At 43.8% G+C, this 15746-nt stretch overlaps 1 protein-coding gene across 1 annotated transcript; it reads right to left on the reverse strand.

Annotated features, from left to right (window-relative positions):
- Positions 1 to 375: 375 nt before the first annotated feature.
- Positions 376 to 15337, reverse strand: LOC722249 (pregnancy-specific beta-1-glycoprotein 7). The gene is given in 6 exon segments (XM_077983072.1): positions 376 to 615; positions 4029 to 4287; positions 4684 to 4959; positions 7666 to 7944; positions 13591 to 13952; positions 15276 to 15337. Coding segments are annotated over 6 exon segments (1302 nt in total). The 3' UTR covers positions 376 to 551.
- Between the last annotated feature and the right edge of the window lie 409 nt (positions 15338 to 15746).

Here is a 15746-nt window from a genome sequence, read left to right on the forward strand (position 1 = left end):
TGTTCCTCATTTAATTCACACAGTAGCCCTGTCAAGTAGACATTATTTCCTTTTTGCCAATGAAAAGACGCAAGCTTAGAGTAGTGTAAAATCTCTCCTGGTGTCATATGGGTAGTAATAGGTGGATCTGAGATTTGACTCTAGGACTATTTGACTTCAAGGCTAATGATGATGGTAGTAATATAGCAGCTGACATTGGTTCATCTGTGTATGGCATCTTGTTTCATTGACTGCATGAAATCTTTAAAAGAATGGTATGAAGCAAGTTCTCTCCTACTTCAGGATATGAAAGAAGAACAAACTACATCCAGGCACAGTGATTGAAGGACACAATGCAGATTAGAGTGGATAAAAATAAAATGGAGAATGGAAAAAGAATAGAGGAAATTAATGAAACCAAAGTTGATTTTTCAAAGTAAAATCAACAAAATTGACTACCATTAACTAGACTGACTAAGAAAAAAAGAGAGAAAATTAAAATTACTAAAATCAGAAATGAAAATGGAGTCCGAGCATGGTGGGTCATCTTTTAATCCTAGCACTTTGGAAGGTCACAATGGGAGGATTTCTTGAGGCCAGGTGTTTTGACCAGCATAGGTAACCTGGGGAGACCCTCTCTGTACAAAAATAAATTAAAAACCAATTAGCTGGGCATGGTGGCATGCGTCTGTAGTCCTAGTATCATGGGAGGCTGAAAAGGAGAATTCCTTGACCCAGGAGGTTGAGGCTGCACTCAGCCATAATCACGCCACTGTATTTCAGTCTGGGCTGGCCTACAAAGTGAGAGCCTGTCTCTCTCTCTTAAAAAAAAAAAAAAGAAAAAGAAATAAGAAAATGAAGTGAAGTGATTACAACCAATTCTTAAAAAATGATGATTATGAAAGTACTGTAAAAAATTGTATGCCAATAAATTGGATAACCTAGATGAAATAGATAAATTCCTAGAAAAACACAAAAATATGAATAGAACCATAATCAGTAATACGATTGAATCAATAAAAGCATTTGATGAAATTCAGTATTTTTTCATAATAAAAACATTCTAACTAAGAATGGAAGGAAACCACCTCAACATAAAGGTAATATGGGAAAAACCCAATGCTAACATTTCTGTCTTTCTCAGTGGAGAAAGACTGAAAGCTTTCCCTGTATGAGCAGGAACAAGAAAAGAAAGCTGCTTTTGACAATTCTATTCAATGTAGTATTGAATGGTCTAGTCAGGAAAATTAGGCAAGAATTTTTAAAAAGACTTTCAAATTGGAAGAAAGGAGTAAAATTATTTCTGTTCGCAGATAACTTGAACTTATATGTAGAAAATCCTAAAGATGGAACAAACCTATTAGAATTAATAAATGAATTCAGTAATGTTGCACAATACAAAATTAACATTCAAACATCCGTTGTATTGCAACACACTAACCATGAACAATCTGAAGGGCAATTTGGAAAAAATTTTTAATTTGCATTAATATCAAAAAGATTAAAATATTTAGGAATAAGTTTAACCAAAGGGGTGAAATGATTATACCTGAAATCCATAAAATATTGCTTAATGTTGACATCAATAAAATGAAAGACATTTTGTTTTCATGAATTAGAAGACTCACTATTGTCAGGAGGACAATGCCACCCAAAATGAGCTGCAAATTCAATACAATTCCTATCAGAATCTCAGTGACATTTTTGCAGTAAAAGAAAAATCCGTCCTAAAATTATATTGAATTTTATGACTATAAAGAGACAAACAACTTTGAAGAGGAAGAATGAGGCTGGAGGACTCACACTTCCTGATGTCAGCATTTACTACAAAGCCCCAGTAACCAATACAGTGTGGTACTGGCATAAAGGAGGACATAGAAATTAATGAGCTAGAACAGAGAGCCCAGAAAGAAATACTTGCATATATGGCCAAATGATTTTCATCGAGTGTGCCAAGATCGTTCAATGGGGAAAGGACAGTGTTCTCACCAAATGATACTGGGAAAGCTGGATATCCAAGGGCAAGAATGAGTGGAACCTTTACCTAAAATCATACACAAAAATTAACCCACAATAGATCAAAGATCTAAATGTAAGAGCAAAATCTACACAACTCTTAGAAGAAAACAGGAGAAAAACTTCATGATATTGGATTTCACAACGATTTCTTGGTTGTAACAACAAAAGCATAGGCAACAAATAAAATGGATAAATTGGACTTTATAGAAATCAAAACCTTTTATATATTGAAGAACATTATCAAGAAAGCAAAAAGGCAACCCATGAAATGAGAAAAATATTTGCAAATTGTAAGTGTGATAAGAAATTAATTTCCAGAATACATGAAAAACTACAAGTCAACAACAGCAAACATCCAAAAACCCAATTAAAAAATGAACAAAGGATTAAAATAGAGTTTTCTTCAAGGAAGATATGCAAATATCCAATAAGCCCATGCAGAGTTCCTAGGAGTCATGAATACGTAGAGATATGCAAATCAACACCACAATGTGACACCACCTCACACACTTTAGGATGGCTTTGATAAACAACAATGACAGCAACACAAAACAACAAGTGTTTTCAAATAGATGAAAAATTGAAACTCTAGTGCATTGCTGATGGGAATGGGAAACGTTATAGCCACTGTAAAAAGTGGTGTGGCTCTTTCTCAAAAAAATAAACAATAAATTATCACTCGATCCAGCAATTCCACTTCTGGACATACTGCCTATAGAATGGAAGGAAATTTGAACAAATATTTGCATATTGATGTTCAGAGAAGCATTACACACAATAGCCAAAATTGGAAAAAATGGAAAAGTCCACTGAAAAATAAGTGGTAGGCAAATGAGTTATATCTCTACATCGAAATGTTATTCAAACTTAACAAGGAATAAAATTCCAATACATCGTGCAAAGTGGATGAACGTTGAAGACATTATGCTAACTGAAATAAGCCAGACACGAAAGGATAATTATTCTCTAAATCCATTTATAAAAGATAGAGTAGCCAGTTACATAGAGACAGAAAGTAGAATGGTATGTGCTAAGAGATAGGGAGAGAAGAAGTGAGAGTTACTTTTTATAGGGTACAGAGGTTTAATATGGTAAAATGAAAAAGTTCTGGAAATGGATAGTGTGATGGTTACACAACACTAAATTGCACACGTAGAAATAGTTAATGATAAGTCTTATATTAGATATATATAAAGTGTCCTGGTAGTCTTACACTCTATAAATACACACTTTTTTCATTGCCCCTTTCCTGCCATGCAGAGCCCCAGAGGTGAATCTCCCTATTTATTCAAGTGTGCATCACTCACTGTCCTCTGTGCTGTGTCCCACATGCAGTGCCCACAGCCTCATACAGCCAGTGACTTCAGAGCCAGGACACAGCTCAAGAGTCTGCCCCGAGGCTCCCTCTCTTCTTATTTCCCTGCAGTCTAGCCTTCACTTCAACTGGCAGCTCGATTTAGCCAAATTCAGGACAGGCCACCAGTGCCCTTTCTCCACACATGCTGGTCTCACCCCAGGTGGAGTCAGGCAGGGCCAGTCACCAGAGAAGGCAGACCAGAGAAGGGAGCAGTCTGAGCTGCTCCTCCCTCATCCAAGGGGCTTCCACCTCTTATTTGTGGGAAAAATGTGAGCTTGTTTCAAAACCTCAGATGTTCCTTGTAGCTCATGGAGTAGGTAAAAGGAAACAAAGACGTGGCAGAAACGGATGTGTTGGTGACACCGAGAAGCAACGTGACCTTGAGGACTCTCCTTCTTGTCCCTCTGTGAAGCCTCTTCCACCACATAGGGCTCAGGACTGACAAAGCCCCCTCCCTACCCTTGTCAGACTGGACGCAACGTCAGCCATGAGAAAACAGGAAAACAAGGAGAAGAGAGTCTGTAGAGACAATTTGGGAGGGTTCAGGAGGAGAATTTAGGATTTGCTTCTGCCCATGGGACACAGACTGGGAATAAAAATGTTTTCCTGACTCTTCTCTGAAATCCAGATAGACTTCACCTGAAACCGTATTGCCAGTGATGCAGGGATCCACTTACCAGAGACTCTGATCGTCTTGAATGTGGAAAGTTCGCTGCCAGTGGCTGAGTTACGAACAGAGCAATGATAGAGCCCGCTATGCTTAGTAGTAATTTGGGGGATATAGATCCTTGGTCCTGATTGCAGAAACTTCCCATTTCTCGTCCAAGTGTACTCTGCCGGTGGATTAGAGTCCGCGAAGCATGACAAGTAGAGGTTTTGTCCTGAACGGTAGTCGGTCAATGAAGGGAAAATGCTGGGGATGTCTGGACCATCTGGAGTAAAGGGAATAAAGCCACAGGTGATGTCGTCCAAGGGAAGGGGATGCTCCTGGTCTCCTAAATTGACACAGTGTCCCCCTGAGCCAAGACACACCCTCAAGTCCCAGCCAAACCCCTTCTGTGTTCACTGAGACAAGGCCTGAGGTATTCACCTGTTTCTCCCATCACAGGCTGCAGACACCAAGTCTCCCATGACAAGAGCATCCCTTCCCCTTATATTCTTGGTTAAGGCTGTGCCTACCCAGGTTTTCCCAGGGCAGGGAGTCATGTCCCGTTCCGGTGCCTAGAAATAAAATTGTCTGTAGGTGGATCTGAGACAGACTGAGATGTCTGGTCTGTGGTCGTTTTGATTTAAGCTGGTGGCCTGACCCACAGAGGAAACAAAGATACAGAGGACATCCAGGGTGACTGGGTCACTGCAGATGCTACCAACTCGGTCCCATATTTCACATTCATAGGGTCCTGTGTCATTTCTCGTGACATTGGGTAGAATGAGGATCCTATTTTTACCGGGTTGCTTTAGCCTGGGACTGACAAGAAGGCTCTGACCATTTACCCACCACATGTAGGTGTAACCCTGAGTCTTAGGTTCACAAGTTAAGGCTACAACATTGTTATTCTCCGTGGGGTTGATGTTGCTGGTGATGTAGGGCTTGGGCAGCTCTGCTCTGTGGACAGCAGAGAGAAGATTATCCGGTGTGGTACCTTTGATTCCTCCACAGGCATCCTTCAATCAGAGTGGGCATCTCCCACCTGTCAGCCCTACTGAGTCCTTGAAAGTCAACAGCTGGTGCATGTGTCATTAGACAGATGCATGATGATCTAAGGGCTCAAAGACTGTGAGGCCGCCTGCTCTGTCTTAGGGAAGCACAGACTTTCTCAAGTGTGAATTGAGCAGCAGTGTTGGGTCATGGACAGACACATCAGTGGGAGTCACAGGCCCAGGTACCCCTCCCAGTCCCTCTCTAATCAGCTGACTGGCTGGCTCACCTTGGGTTCCTTACCTGGAATGTGCAACTGCTGGGGCCCTTCCAAATTCCATCCTACTTTGCCCCCCTAGATGTGATTTCTCTGCAGTTACCATTTCCAAGTATATTCTAGAGATGGTAATAATGGGACTTTCCATTGTCCTGAAACCCTGAAGATACTGAGTAGCCTGGCCTGGGACTGGATGTTTCAGCAGAAATAAGACAGGGGAGACCAGAGTCAAGCCTGGAGGTCAGTTCAGTCATCAGGCAGTGGAGGCACAAGGTGGGGCAGTTTTCTGCAAGTGTTTCATGATGACTTACTTGAGCCAGTGACCTCCAAAGATAGAGCAGAGTGCAAGGAATGATCTAGAAAGAGTGAAGTTGACATTCAAGGGCTGGTGGCTTTGGAGCAGAACCATGTTCCCTTTTCTGGGTTCTTTAAGTTTCCTCTCCTTCTGCAGAGGGCAGGTGAGGACTATGTGAATCCTTCCAGAAATACATGTGGACATTTGCAAATGCAGAACTGACTGGCAGAAAGGGTGGGAATGAACTGCTAGAAATCTGGTCCTCATCGACCATGTGTGTTTGATGGATATGAAACAAATTTGGGGAGAAGTTTTGAATATTTTCTTTCATTGGACCCTCTACTCTCTGATTCTGTGGGTTTGACTACTCTAGGGACATCATGTAAGTGGATTCCAGAGTGAATCTGAGAAGAGACTGTTGGTTGCCAGGAACTGGGAGTGGGGAGAATCAGAAGTTGTTCATGGGTGTGCAGTTTCAGTTATGCAAGACGAGGAGGTTTTAGAAATCTGCTGTACAGCTTGATGCCTACAAGTCTCACAAATTGAGTATTTCTTATGCATAAGACTTAGGACAAAAAGTGTTTTGGATTTCTGACATTTCTTGATTCTTAAATATTTGTTGTGTAGTTACTGGTTTAGCATTCCAAATCTGAAGGATTCAAAATCTGAAATGCTCCAGTGAACATTTCTTTTCAGCATCAGATTAGTACGCCAAAGTGGGAGGTGATAAGCCAAATAAATTCTTGCTCTTTTTTTTTTCTCTCTCACCACATTTCTAGCTTGGTGATTAGTTTTTGGGCAATTCCATACTGGCCATGCTGCACTCATATATTTTAGAAGGCTTTGGTATGTGAGAGAGGCTGATTGCTGTTTTCTATGTCATCAAAAGTTTCCACCTTTTCATGGTTGCATCTTTTTCTCAGTCTCTCTTGTGGCCATCATTAATAAGAGCCTGTTTGGTCAGATTTAGGACAGATTTTTGTAATTCTGCAAAAAATGTTACTGGGATTCTGGTAGGAGTTGTGTTAAATCTGGAGCTCACTTTGGGTAGTATTGCTTTCCTAACAATATTGATTCTTCCAATCCGTGAAAATGAAATGTCTTTCCATATATTGATGTCGTCTTTAATTTCTTTCAGTAATATTTTGTAGTTTTCAGGGTATAACCCTTTGACCTTTTTGGTTAAACTTATTCCAAAATATTTTATTCTTTTTGATGTTAATGTGAAATTCAGAAAGAATTTCCATTCACATTGTTCATTGTTAGTGCATACTCTAAAGAATGATCTAGAATGAGTGAAGATTACAGGCAAAAGCTGGTGGTTTTGAAGCAGAAACATACTCCCTGTCCTGGGATTTTGATTTTCCCTCTCCCTTTGCAGAGGACACACAGTTCTTCATTGATAGCCAGATAGGCTTCACTGGAAAACATATTGCCAATGCTCCAGGGATCTACTTACCAGGGACTATGATCCTCTTGATTATGAGATTTGTTCCACCAGTGGCTGAGTTATGGATGAACTAGATATAGCACCCTCTATATGTTTTAGTGATTTGGGGCATAAAGAATACTTGTGCTGATTGCTGGAACTTCCCATCAATCAGCCAAGATTGCTCTGCCAGTGGGTGAGAGTCTGTGAGACAGGAGAGCTTGAGGACTTCCCCTGTATGGTAATAGGTGTATGCAGAAGAAATGGTGGAGGCATCCAGACCATCTGGAGCAAAGAGAATAAAGTCACAGGTGATGTTGTCAAAGGGAAGGGAAAATCCTGGTCTGTGGAAGGGCAACAGTGACCCTGTGAGCTACGTCACAACATTGAAGTCCCAGCCAAATCCCTGCTGTGTTCACTGGTCTGGAGCCTGAGACACTCACCTGTTTCTCCCATCATAAGCTGTGGAACCTGATTCTCCCATGACAGGAGCAGCCTTTTCTCTCCCACTGTTGATCAAGTATAAGCCTACTCTTAGTAGTCATGGCCAGCTTTGATGTCCGGGATAAAGTTCTCTGTACTTGCACCTGAGAGGGACTGAGAGGCCTGACCTCTGGCTATGTGTATTTGGGATGGTAGCCTGGCTCACAGAGGAACAGAAGATACTCACAGATGAGATTCAGGGTGACTGGGTCACTGCGGCTGGAACTCACTGGGTTCTTCATTTCAGATTCATAGGGTCCTGCAGTATCCTTTGTGACAAGAAATAGAATGAGGATCCTGTTGTTTTTGGACAGCTGCAACGTGCGACTGTTACGGAGGCTCTGTCCATTTATCCACCACCAGTAGCTTGGGTCCTGAGTGTCAGGATCACAGGATAAGATGACAGTCTCCGCGGCCTCCCTGGGGTTTAAGTTGCTGCTGGAGATGTAGGGCTTGGGAGTCTCCACTGTGCAGATAACAGAGAGAAGTTTGCCCTGTGTGGCACCTTTGATTCCACCAAAGACATTTTTCAATCAGGGATAGCCTTTCCCACCTCTCAGCCCATCCCAGTCCTTAAAAGCCCATGGCAGGTGTGTGTGTTACAAGACAGATGCATGGCAATTGGAGGGCTCAGAGATTGTGAGGCTGCCTGCTTCATGTGGGAGAAGCACAGACTTTCTCAAGTGTGAATTGAGCAGCAGCATTGGGTCATGGAAAGACATGGGACCAGCAGTTACAGCCCCTGGTGCCTCTCTGAGTCCCTCCCTCTCCAACTGCCTGCCTGGCCCATCTTCGGGTCCTCACCTGGAGCATGGAGTGCTGGAATCTTCTTAGTTTCAGTCTTATTTTGCCCTCAAAGGTATGTTTTCTCTGCACCTTCCCTTTCCAAGGGCATCCTAGAGATGGATGATGGAACTTCCCATTGTCCTTAAACCCTTTGGGTACTGGGAAGCCTGGCTTGGGACTGCGTATTTCAGCAGAAATAACACAGGGGAGACTAGAGTCAAGCCTGGAGGTCAGTTCAGTCATCAGGCAGTGGAGCCACAAGTTGGGGCAGTATTCCCAGCTGTCTCATAGTGACTGACTTGAGCCAGTGACCTCTAAAGATAGAGCAGAGTCCAAGGGATGACCTACAAAAAGTGAAGGCGACAGGCAAGAGCTGATAGCTTTGGACCAAGACCACATTCCCTGTCCTGTGTCAATGACGTTCCCTTCCCCCTGTAGAAGGCAGGTGCTTACCATGTGTATCTTTCTAGAAATACATGTGGATGCTTGCAAATGCAGAACTGATTGGTGGAAAGGGCAAACTTGAAGTGATGATGGAAATCTGGCCCTCATGGACCATACGGGTTTGGTGGCTATTAGACCAACGTTTGAGAAGAAGTCTTGCAGATACTTTCTCTCATTAGACATTCTACTCTCTGATTCTATGAGTTTGACTATTCTATGTACCTCATCTCAGTGGATTCCAGAATGAATCAGACAGTAGAATAGTAGTTTCCAGAAGCTGGGGCTGGGGGAATAGGGCATTGTTCTGTGGGTGTGCGCTTTCAGTTATGCAGAATGAGGAGGTTCTAGAGATCTCCTGTAGATCTTCATACCTATAGTTCATACAGATAAAGTGTTCCTTATGCAGAAAGCTTAAAACCAGGTGTTTTGGAGTTCTAACTTTTTTTATTTTGGAATACTTGCAGTAGATGTACTGGTTTAGCACCCCACATCTGAAAAATTTAAAATCTAAAATATTCCAGTGAGCACTTCTTTTAAGCATCACATCAGTGGTCAGAAGTGCTGGATTTTGGAGCATTTCAGATTTTAGATTTCTGGATTTGGGATGCTCAATTTGTAATACTGTAATTTTTGCATAAAATGCTGTAAGAAGTTTAGAACTCATGTTATGTTCTGACTCTAGTAACAAAACAAAAAAAGATTTGGGGGAAACATTAAAATGTTGTCATAAGTGGAAAGTTTTACTGATGGTCGAAATATCTAAGATCAATTTCTGGTAGTAGTATTTGTCTTGATACCCAATTAAATTTTAGGTGTGCCATGAATTCCAGCAGGATCACATTATGCTCAAAGAAAGATGCCAAAGATGATTTGAAATTAGCAAGTCCTTTAGTACAGAGAGTCCCGTTAAAAGGACAGAACTGGTCAGTGTGTCAATTACATAAAGGGAGGAATGATGCCGAATTAAAAGAAGTGATGAGTGTTATGTTAGTAAATATAGAAAGAGCTCCCTGTTTCTAATTTCTGTGTAGAGTTAGGAAAAATGAGGAAGAGCCCAAAACAGGTATGTGAAATGCTTTCTTCATTTTCTCTTAACCTCAGGAAGTACAACTAGAGTTTCAGTTTGTGTGAATTAGGAAGAGTCTAAGTGAGACGCCAATGGCTCATGTGTCCACCACACGAAGAACCCCAACTTATGAAAATGGCATCATCATGAGGAAACAATCATATGTGCCACAGGCAGTAAAACCACCAGATAGCACCCGCCTGGCCACCTCTAAGAGGTACCCAAAACCACTAGTATTCCCATTACGTGTATGTTACAGCCTTGGTAGTTTTCCCACAACTACAACATTTAAAAATTGCAATTATCAGTACAAAATCTTAAAAATGAAGTTGAATATGTTGTTCCACTTTTTTTCCACCACTCTTTTTGAACTTTAATGTTTCAGTTTTGGAAGTTTCTATTGAAACATCCTCAAGTTAGGGATTCTTTCCTCAGCTGTGTGCATTCTACCAGTAAGCATCAAAAGCATTCTTCATTTTTCTAGCAGAACTTTTCTTTTTTTTATATATCTGAGATGGAGTCTCGCTCTGTTGCCCAGGCTGGAGTGCAGTGGCATGATCTTGGCTCACTGCAATCTCCGCCTCCCGGGTTCACGCCATTCTCCTGCCTCAGCCTCCAGAGGAGCTGGGACTACAGGTGCCCGGAACCACACCAGGCTAATTTTTTTGTATTTTTAGTACAGACAGGGTTTCACCATGTTAGCCAGGATGGTCGCGATCTCTGGACATCGTGATCCACCCGCCTCGGCCTCCCAAAGTGCTGGGATTACAGGCATGAGCCACTGTGACTGGCCATCTCTGACGGATTTTAACGAGTTGTTGATTTTTGAGTTTGTTCAGCTTTTTCCTTACCCTTAAAAGCGAGTGACAAATTTGAAGCTTGTTATATGCCTGACAAGAAACCAGAAGTCTCTAGGAAGTGACTGGAGAATGTGAGCTCCACAGTAGGTTGAGGATGGAGTCACGAGTGAAATGGGTGAAATCAATCCATGGGCTTTGGAGACTGCAGACCTGTCCAGCCTCTGACACCCTGGTGAGTCAGTGCAAAGATTACAACAGTGACAGCAAACTAGCATGGCTGACTCCATCTGGCATCTAGTCTCAGGCTGGCTGTCCTCACTCATTCCTGGACATAGGCCAGGCTAACCATGGGAGGAATTTAGTTTATGGTTTAATTTTGAAGGAAGAATGATATTAGTTCCTTCATAAAACTAATACCCTTACTTTGCCCAGTGATTGCCTTTGTAAAGCTGGTGAAAGACCATGAGAGTAAGATTAAAGGAGGGAACTGAATTCTGCTAAAATGTAGGCACAGTTTCTATACTCCCTTACTGGTCAAATATCATTTGGCCAGAGTTTACAAAATTTGTAACTAATTGCTGCTATAGATAACATCACTATTGTAGAACCTGAGATTGGTCTTTTGAGATGTTTCTCATTCTTTGCATTCTGGCAACCCGCTGACCTCATCCATACCCATGAAAAATGACTCAGCTAGTCATGTGGTCCCCATCTAGAGTCAGATTCAAGCACAAACAGATCATTTCCCGGCGCCCGCATGATTCCATCCCCAAACAATCAGCAGTACCCATTTTTTAGTCCTGTGCCCCTGCAACTATCCTTGAAGATCTCTAACCCCTGATCTACTAGGGAGGATGATTTGAGTAATAATAAACCTCCATCCTCCTGTTTGGCAGACTTGGAGTCATTAAAATCTTTCTTTACTGCAAATCACCATCTGGATAAATTGGTTTTGTTTGTGCAGGAGGCCAGAAGAACTTGTGTGGGAATTATAAGAGTGGATGGAGGAGCTGCCTATCCCTGTCCCATGGTCTTTTCCACAGAACAGCCTCACAAAGGGAAAGAGCCCTGGGTGGGGATACAGTGGAAGCTTATTCTCTTAGTGACCTGGGGACATTGGCTCGAGATGAAGCCTGGCAGTAGTGGCAACTCCGGGTGATTTCCGTGCCTTTCCCATTTCCTGGGAGGTGGGCCATTCCACAGTGTTAGCAGGAAGGGAATAGAACAGTCAGCCTAGTTAGAGGGAGTGTCTGGGGAAGGCCTAGGGGTGGAGGAAGAAGCTGTGCAGGACAGGGCTTGGCAGTTAGAATGAAGTGGGAGGAAGATGAGGGACACAGAGAAGCAGAGAGAGGCAGAGACAGCATGACAGTGAACAGTGGGGTCTACAGTGACTTCAGAGACCCATGGGACTAGGTGTCCCCATTTCCACAGTCCAGGACTAGGGAGCCCTTATAACCCTCCAGTGCCCAAGGAGCTTCAGAGTTATATGAAGTGGGGTGTCTTTAATGGCAAGAGGTAGTCGGGGGATGAAACATGGGCGTCAGCCTCTGAAGGAGAAGGGACAGGTGTGGCTAGAACCTCCTAGGATTCTATATCTGAGATCCAGTCCCTAAAGAGGTTATGGATCATTCATTTCTTCATTCAATTCCTTCATTGGTTATGTGAGAGCACCTGAGTGTGTGTCTCTCACTGGACTTGAGCTGGTGCAGGGCATAAGTGGGAAAGAATACAAGCTCCTCTCCTTTATCTTGTCATGCCAGTGACATGGACACTTTGGGAAACAGGATTTCAGGTTTGGTGATAGGGCTGAAGATCTGAGGGGGAGGCCTGGACATTTTTTGCACTGACTCTGACACTTGAGGCTGGTGATTTAGTTCGGGAGAACAGACTAATCAGCTGACCATTTGCTCTCCCTCCTCTGAGGTTTGGATACCTAAGAAGAGACGATTTGAGCCAATGAATGACTATGGGGTCCTTGGAACCCAATAAGCCCTCACTTCTGGTGGAGGAGAGGATGGGCCTGTGGCTGCAGACAGACCTCATGTGACCCTGATCTGCCTTTTGTGTTTGTGTGACTCTGGTTCAGTGACTGTGCCTTCCTGTGCCTCAGTTTTCTGTCAGTCATAAAAGCTAAGTGGCAAATGGACTGTGGATTTTCGTGCTATCTGTGAATAAATTGTAAATTCTTCACAGTCACGTGACCTAATGCTTGGCACAGTGGAGGTGTTCACACAAACAGCATTTATTATTATTCACTTCCATGAGAGAGCACCTTCAGGTCAGATCCCTGTAGACAAGCTACTGCCTGGTACATTTTCTCTCTTCTGTTTCTGCTTCTGGGGACATTAGACTTTCTATGGAGTGTCTTAAACCTCACAAGGCAGTTGACTGATGGCCTAAAAGCTTGTCTTTCTGTCCTCTCCACTCTGAGTCTCAAGTGAAGAAAGCTCTGTCCTTGCCCAGATGAGGCTCTGAGGGCTGAGCCCTGGCTGGTGAGTAGCTCCAGGAGACACAGTCCTCAGACAGCTGGTGAATCCTTGGTCCCAGTAAGCCCTGCCACAACCCAGGCCTGGCACAGGCTCCTCAGCTTTATCTGGAGTAAGGATTTAGGGACAGGGGTCTGGGGTTGAGGCTTCTAGGACTGAGCTTCTCGGAGAGTCTCTCTGGGGGCCGCTTAGGCAAAGCCCTACTCAGTTCTCCAGGGTCTTTCTCAGGGTCAAGTTTATGAAAAGGGCATGAGGTGCTTGTCTGAGACTGATCTCCTCCTGCTGAGCACCTCCCATCAGACTGTCCTTCCTGTGCAGCAAGTGTCTGCAGGGTCTGGAGGCAGGAAAGGAATTCCGATCTGCTGATGTTTGTCTCCTCTGTGTGTGTCCTGCACTCAATGCCGAAACCCCAACATGGGACATAATGCAGAGAGGGACACAGGCACATTCTAGGCCTGACAATCCTGTGTGTGCAAAGTAGAAGTGACCCCCCGCCCCCCAACACCCAGGGATCATATGGAATCACTCACGGTATAAGGTGAAATGTCCAGTTACTCCTTCAGTCCCTTCACCTCGCTCTATGATTTGTATGGTATAGGATCCTGTGTCCTTCCAGGTGACATTTTGGATCAGCAGGGATGCATTGGAATATACTGTTTCTCATCCACTGTATGCAGGCCCAAATATAATTGTTTCAGTGTCTATCACATATGATGTAATGTAATGGTGGTGGTCCATTATTTGCCCTTTGTACCAGATGTAGCCAGTAAGATTCTGGGGCAAATTGTGGACAAGTAGAAGAACATCCTTCCCCTCAGAAACTTTGGTTGGCTGGGCTTCAATCGTGACTTGAGCAGTGGTGGGCGAGTTCCAGAAGATTAAAAGTGATGCTAGGAGGTGGAGAGAGCATCAGTCACTATTGAGACCTATATATGGGGGTGAAAGCATTGGGCCCTGGGTCCTGAGAAGATCTCTTCAATCATCAGCCTTGAAGATACACAAAAACCCCAGGAGGACAGTAGGACACACATACAACCCTTTGTGTGTGTGTTTGTGTGTGTGTCCTACTGTCCTACTGGGTGAAGGTCAGCAGCATGACCCCCATTCCTTCAACCCTTCTGACCTTGACATTTTTGTTTGGAATCCTCTTCCCCAGGGATCTTCATGGCTCCCTCCACAACACCCTCAGGTCCTCCTCACATCAGGGCATCCTTAGGCTTCTTTCCTGACACCTCCTTCAGAGACCCTGGGTCTTCCCTTTCTGACTTTTCCCTGCTCTGCTTCCTCCGGAGCTCTTGTCAACACCTGACCTCACATTCTAGATCTCTTTGCATGTCTGTCTTCCTCCCCATGACAGTGTGAGCCCTATGAAGACAGTGACTTTTGTGATTTTGGTTGCACCCCAGTGCCTGGGACAGGCTGCGGACTTCTGTAGATGTGAGAGTTCCCAGGGCCCTCCATGCCTGGGTTGTTTCCTTTATTCTTTCCCCAGTTGTTGAGGTTTTTTGCTGAGGACAGTATTTCATGCCACGCTTATATTTTCATTTGAAGTGTCATCTGATAATAGGTATTATTATCATTTTACAAAATGTGGTGTTCAGTGCTGATTAACCAGGAAAACAGAACACTTGAGATTTTCCTACCTCTTACCAATTCTGGTTCAATGTGATTTTCCTGTTTTAACCCTTGTCCCTCTCTGGTGTATTTTCCCCTATCCAGGCTACAACAAAGCCTTCTTTCCTGTTTTTTGTTTCTTCTTTCTTTCTTTCTTTCTTTCTTTCTTTCTTTCTTTCTTTCTTTCTTTCTTTCTTTCTTCCTTCCTTCCTTCCTTCCTTCCTTCCTTCCTTCCTTTCTTTCTTTTTTTTTGAGACGGAATCTCGTACTGTCGCACAGGCTGGTGTGAAGTGTCATGATCTCAGTTCACTGCAACCTCTGTCTCGCAGGTTCATGCTAATCTCCTGCCTCAGCCTCCCAAGTAGCTAGGATTACAGGAGCACACCACAACACCTGGCTAATTTTTTGTATTTTTAGTAGAGACTGGGCTTCACTGTGTTGACCAGACTGGTCTTGAACTCCTGAACTCACGATCCACCCACCTTAGCCTCCCAAAGTGCTGGCTTCTTTTATTTCTTAGAAAACCATCCTCTCCAGGAAACCCCATCCAATCATTCTGCTTCCTCCTCCTGTCCTCTCCCAGGAAGTTCTCTCTTAATCTGTAAGCAGGAGATCCTTCCAAGTGATGTGCACTGTGCAAGGAGGGGCTGAGAGGGGACCCATGGCCTTTGCTGCCTGCGTGTTCTCCTATGTGGAGATGAGCCTGGGATCCAGAAACTTTCTGAGCACAACTGTCAGCTGTGCTGTCCTTCCTCCTTCTGTGCTGAGCCTCTTCCCGGGGCAGGAGCACTTCTCAGGCTCATGGGTGGGGTCTGTGCCCAGGACACGTCTCTGTCCCCTCCCCTCTCAGTGCTGCCTCCTTGTCCCTTCTTCTCTTTTTCCTTTTGTCTGTGTGTCAGGTCCCTGGGAATTGTGGAGGCCTCTGTCTTTTTCAGCAGTGATTCTGTCACCAAACCTCGACGCACACTATGTGCAGAAACACAAGCACATACACAAAAGAGACACGCACAGACATACACAGTCACACACATACCCTGTAGGTTAGGCAAGCACAGTCCTGGGCCTCAGCCTC

Source organism: Macaca mulatta, chromosome 19, assembly GCF_049350105.2.
Source record: "Macaca mulatta isolate MMU2019108-1 chromosome 19, T2T-MMU8v2.0, whole genome shotgun sequence".
Taxonomy (NCBI): Eukaryota; Metazoa; Chordata; class Mammalia; order Primates; family Cercopithecidae; genus Macaca; species Macaca mulatta.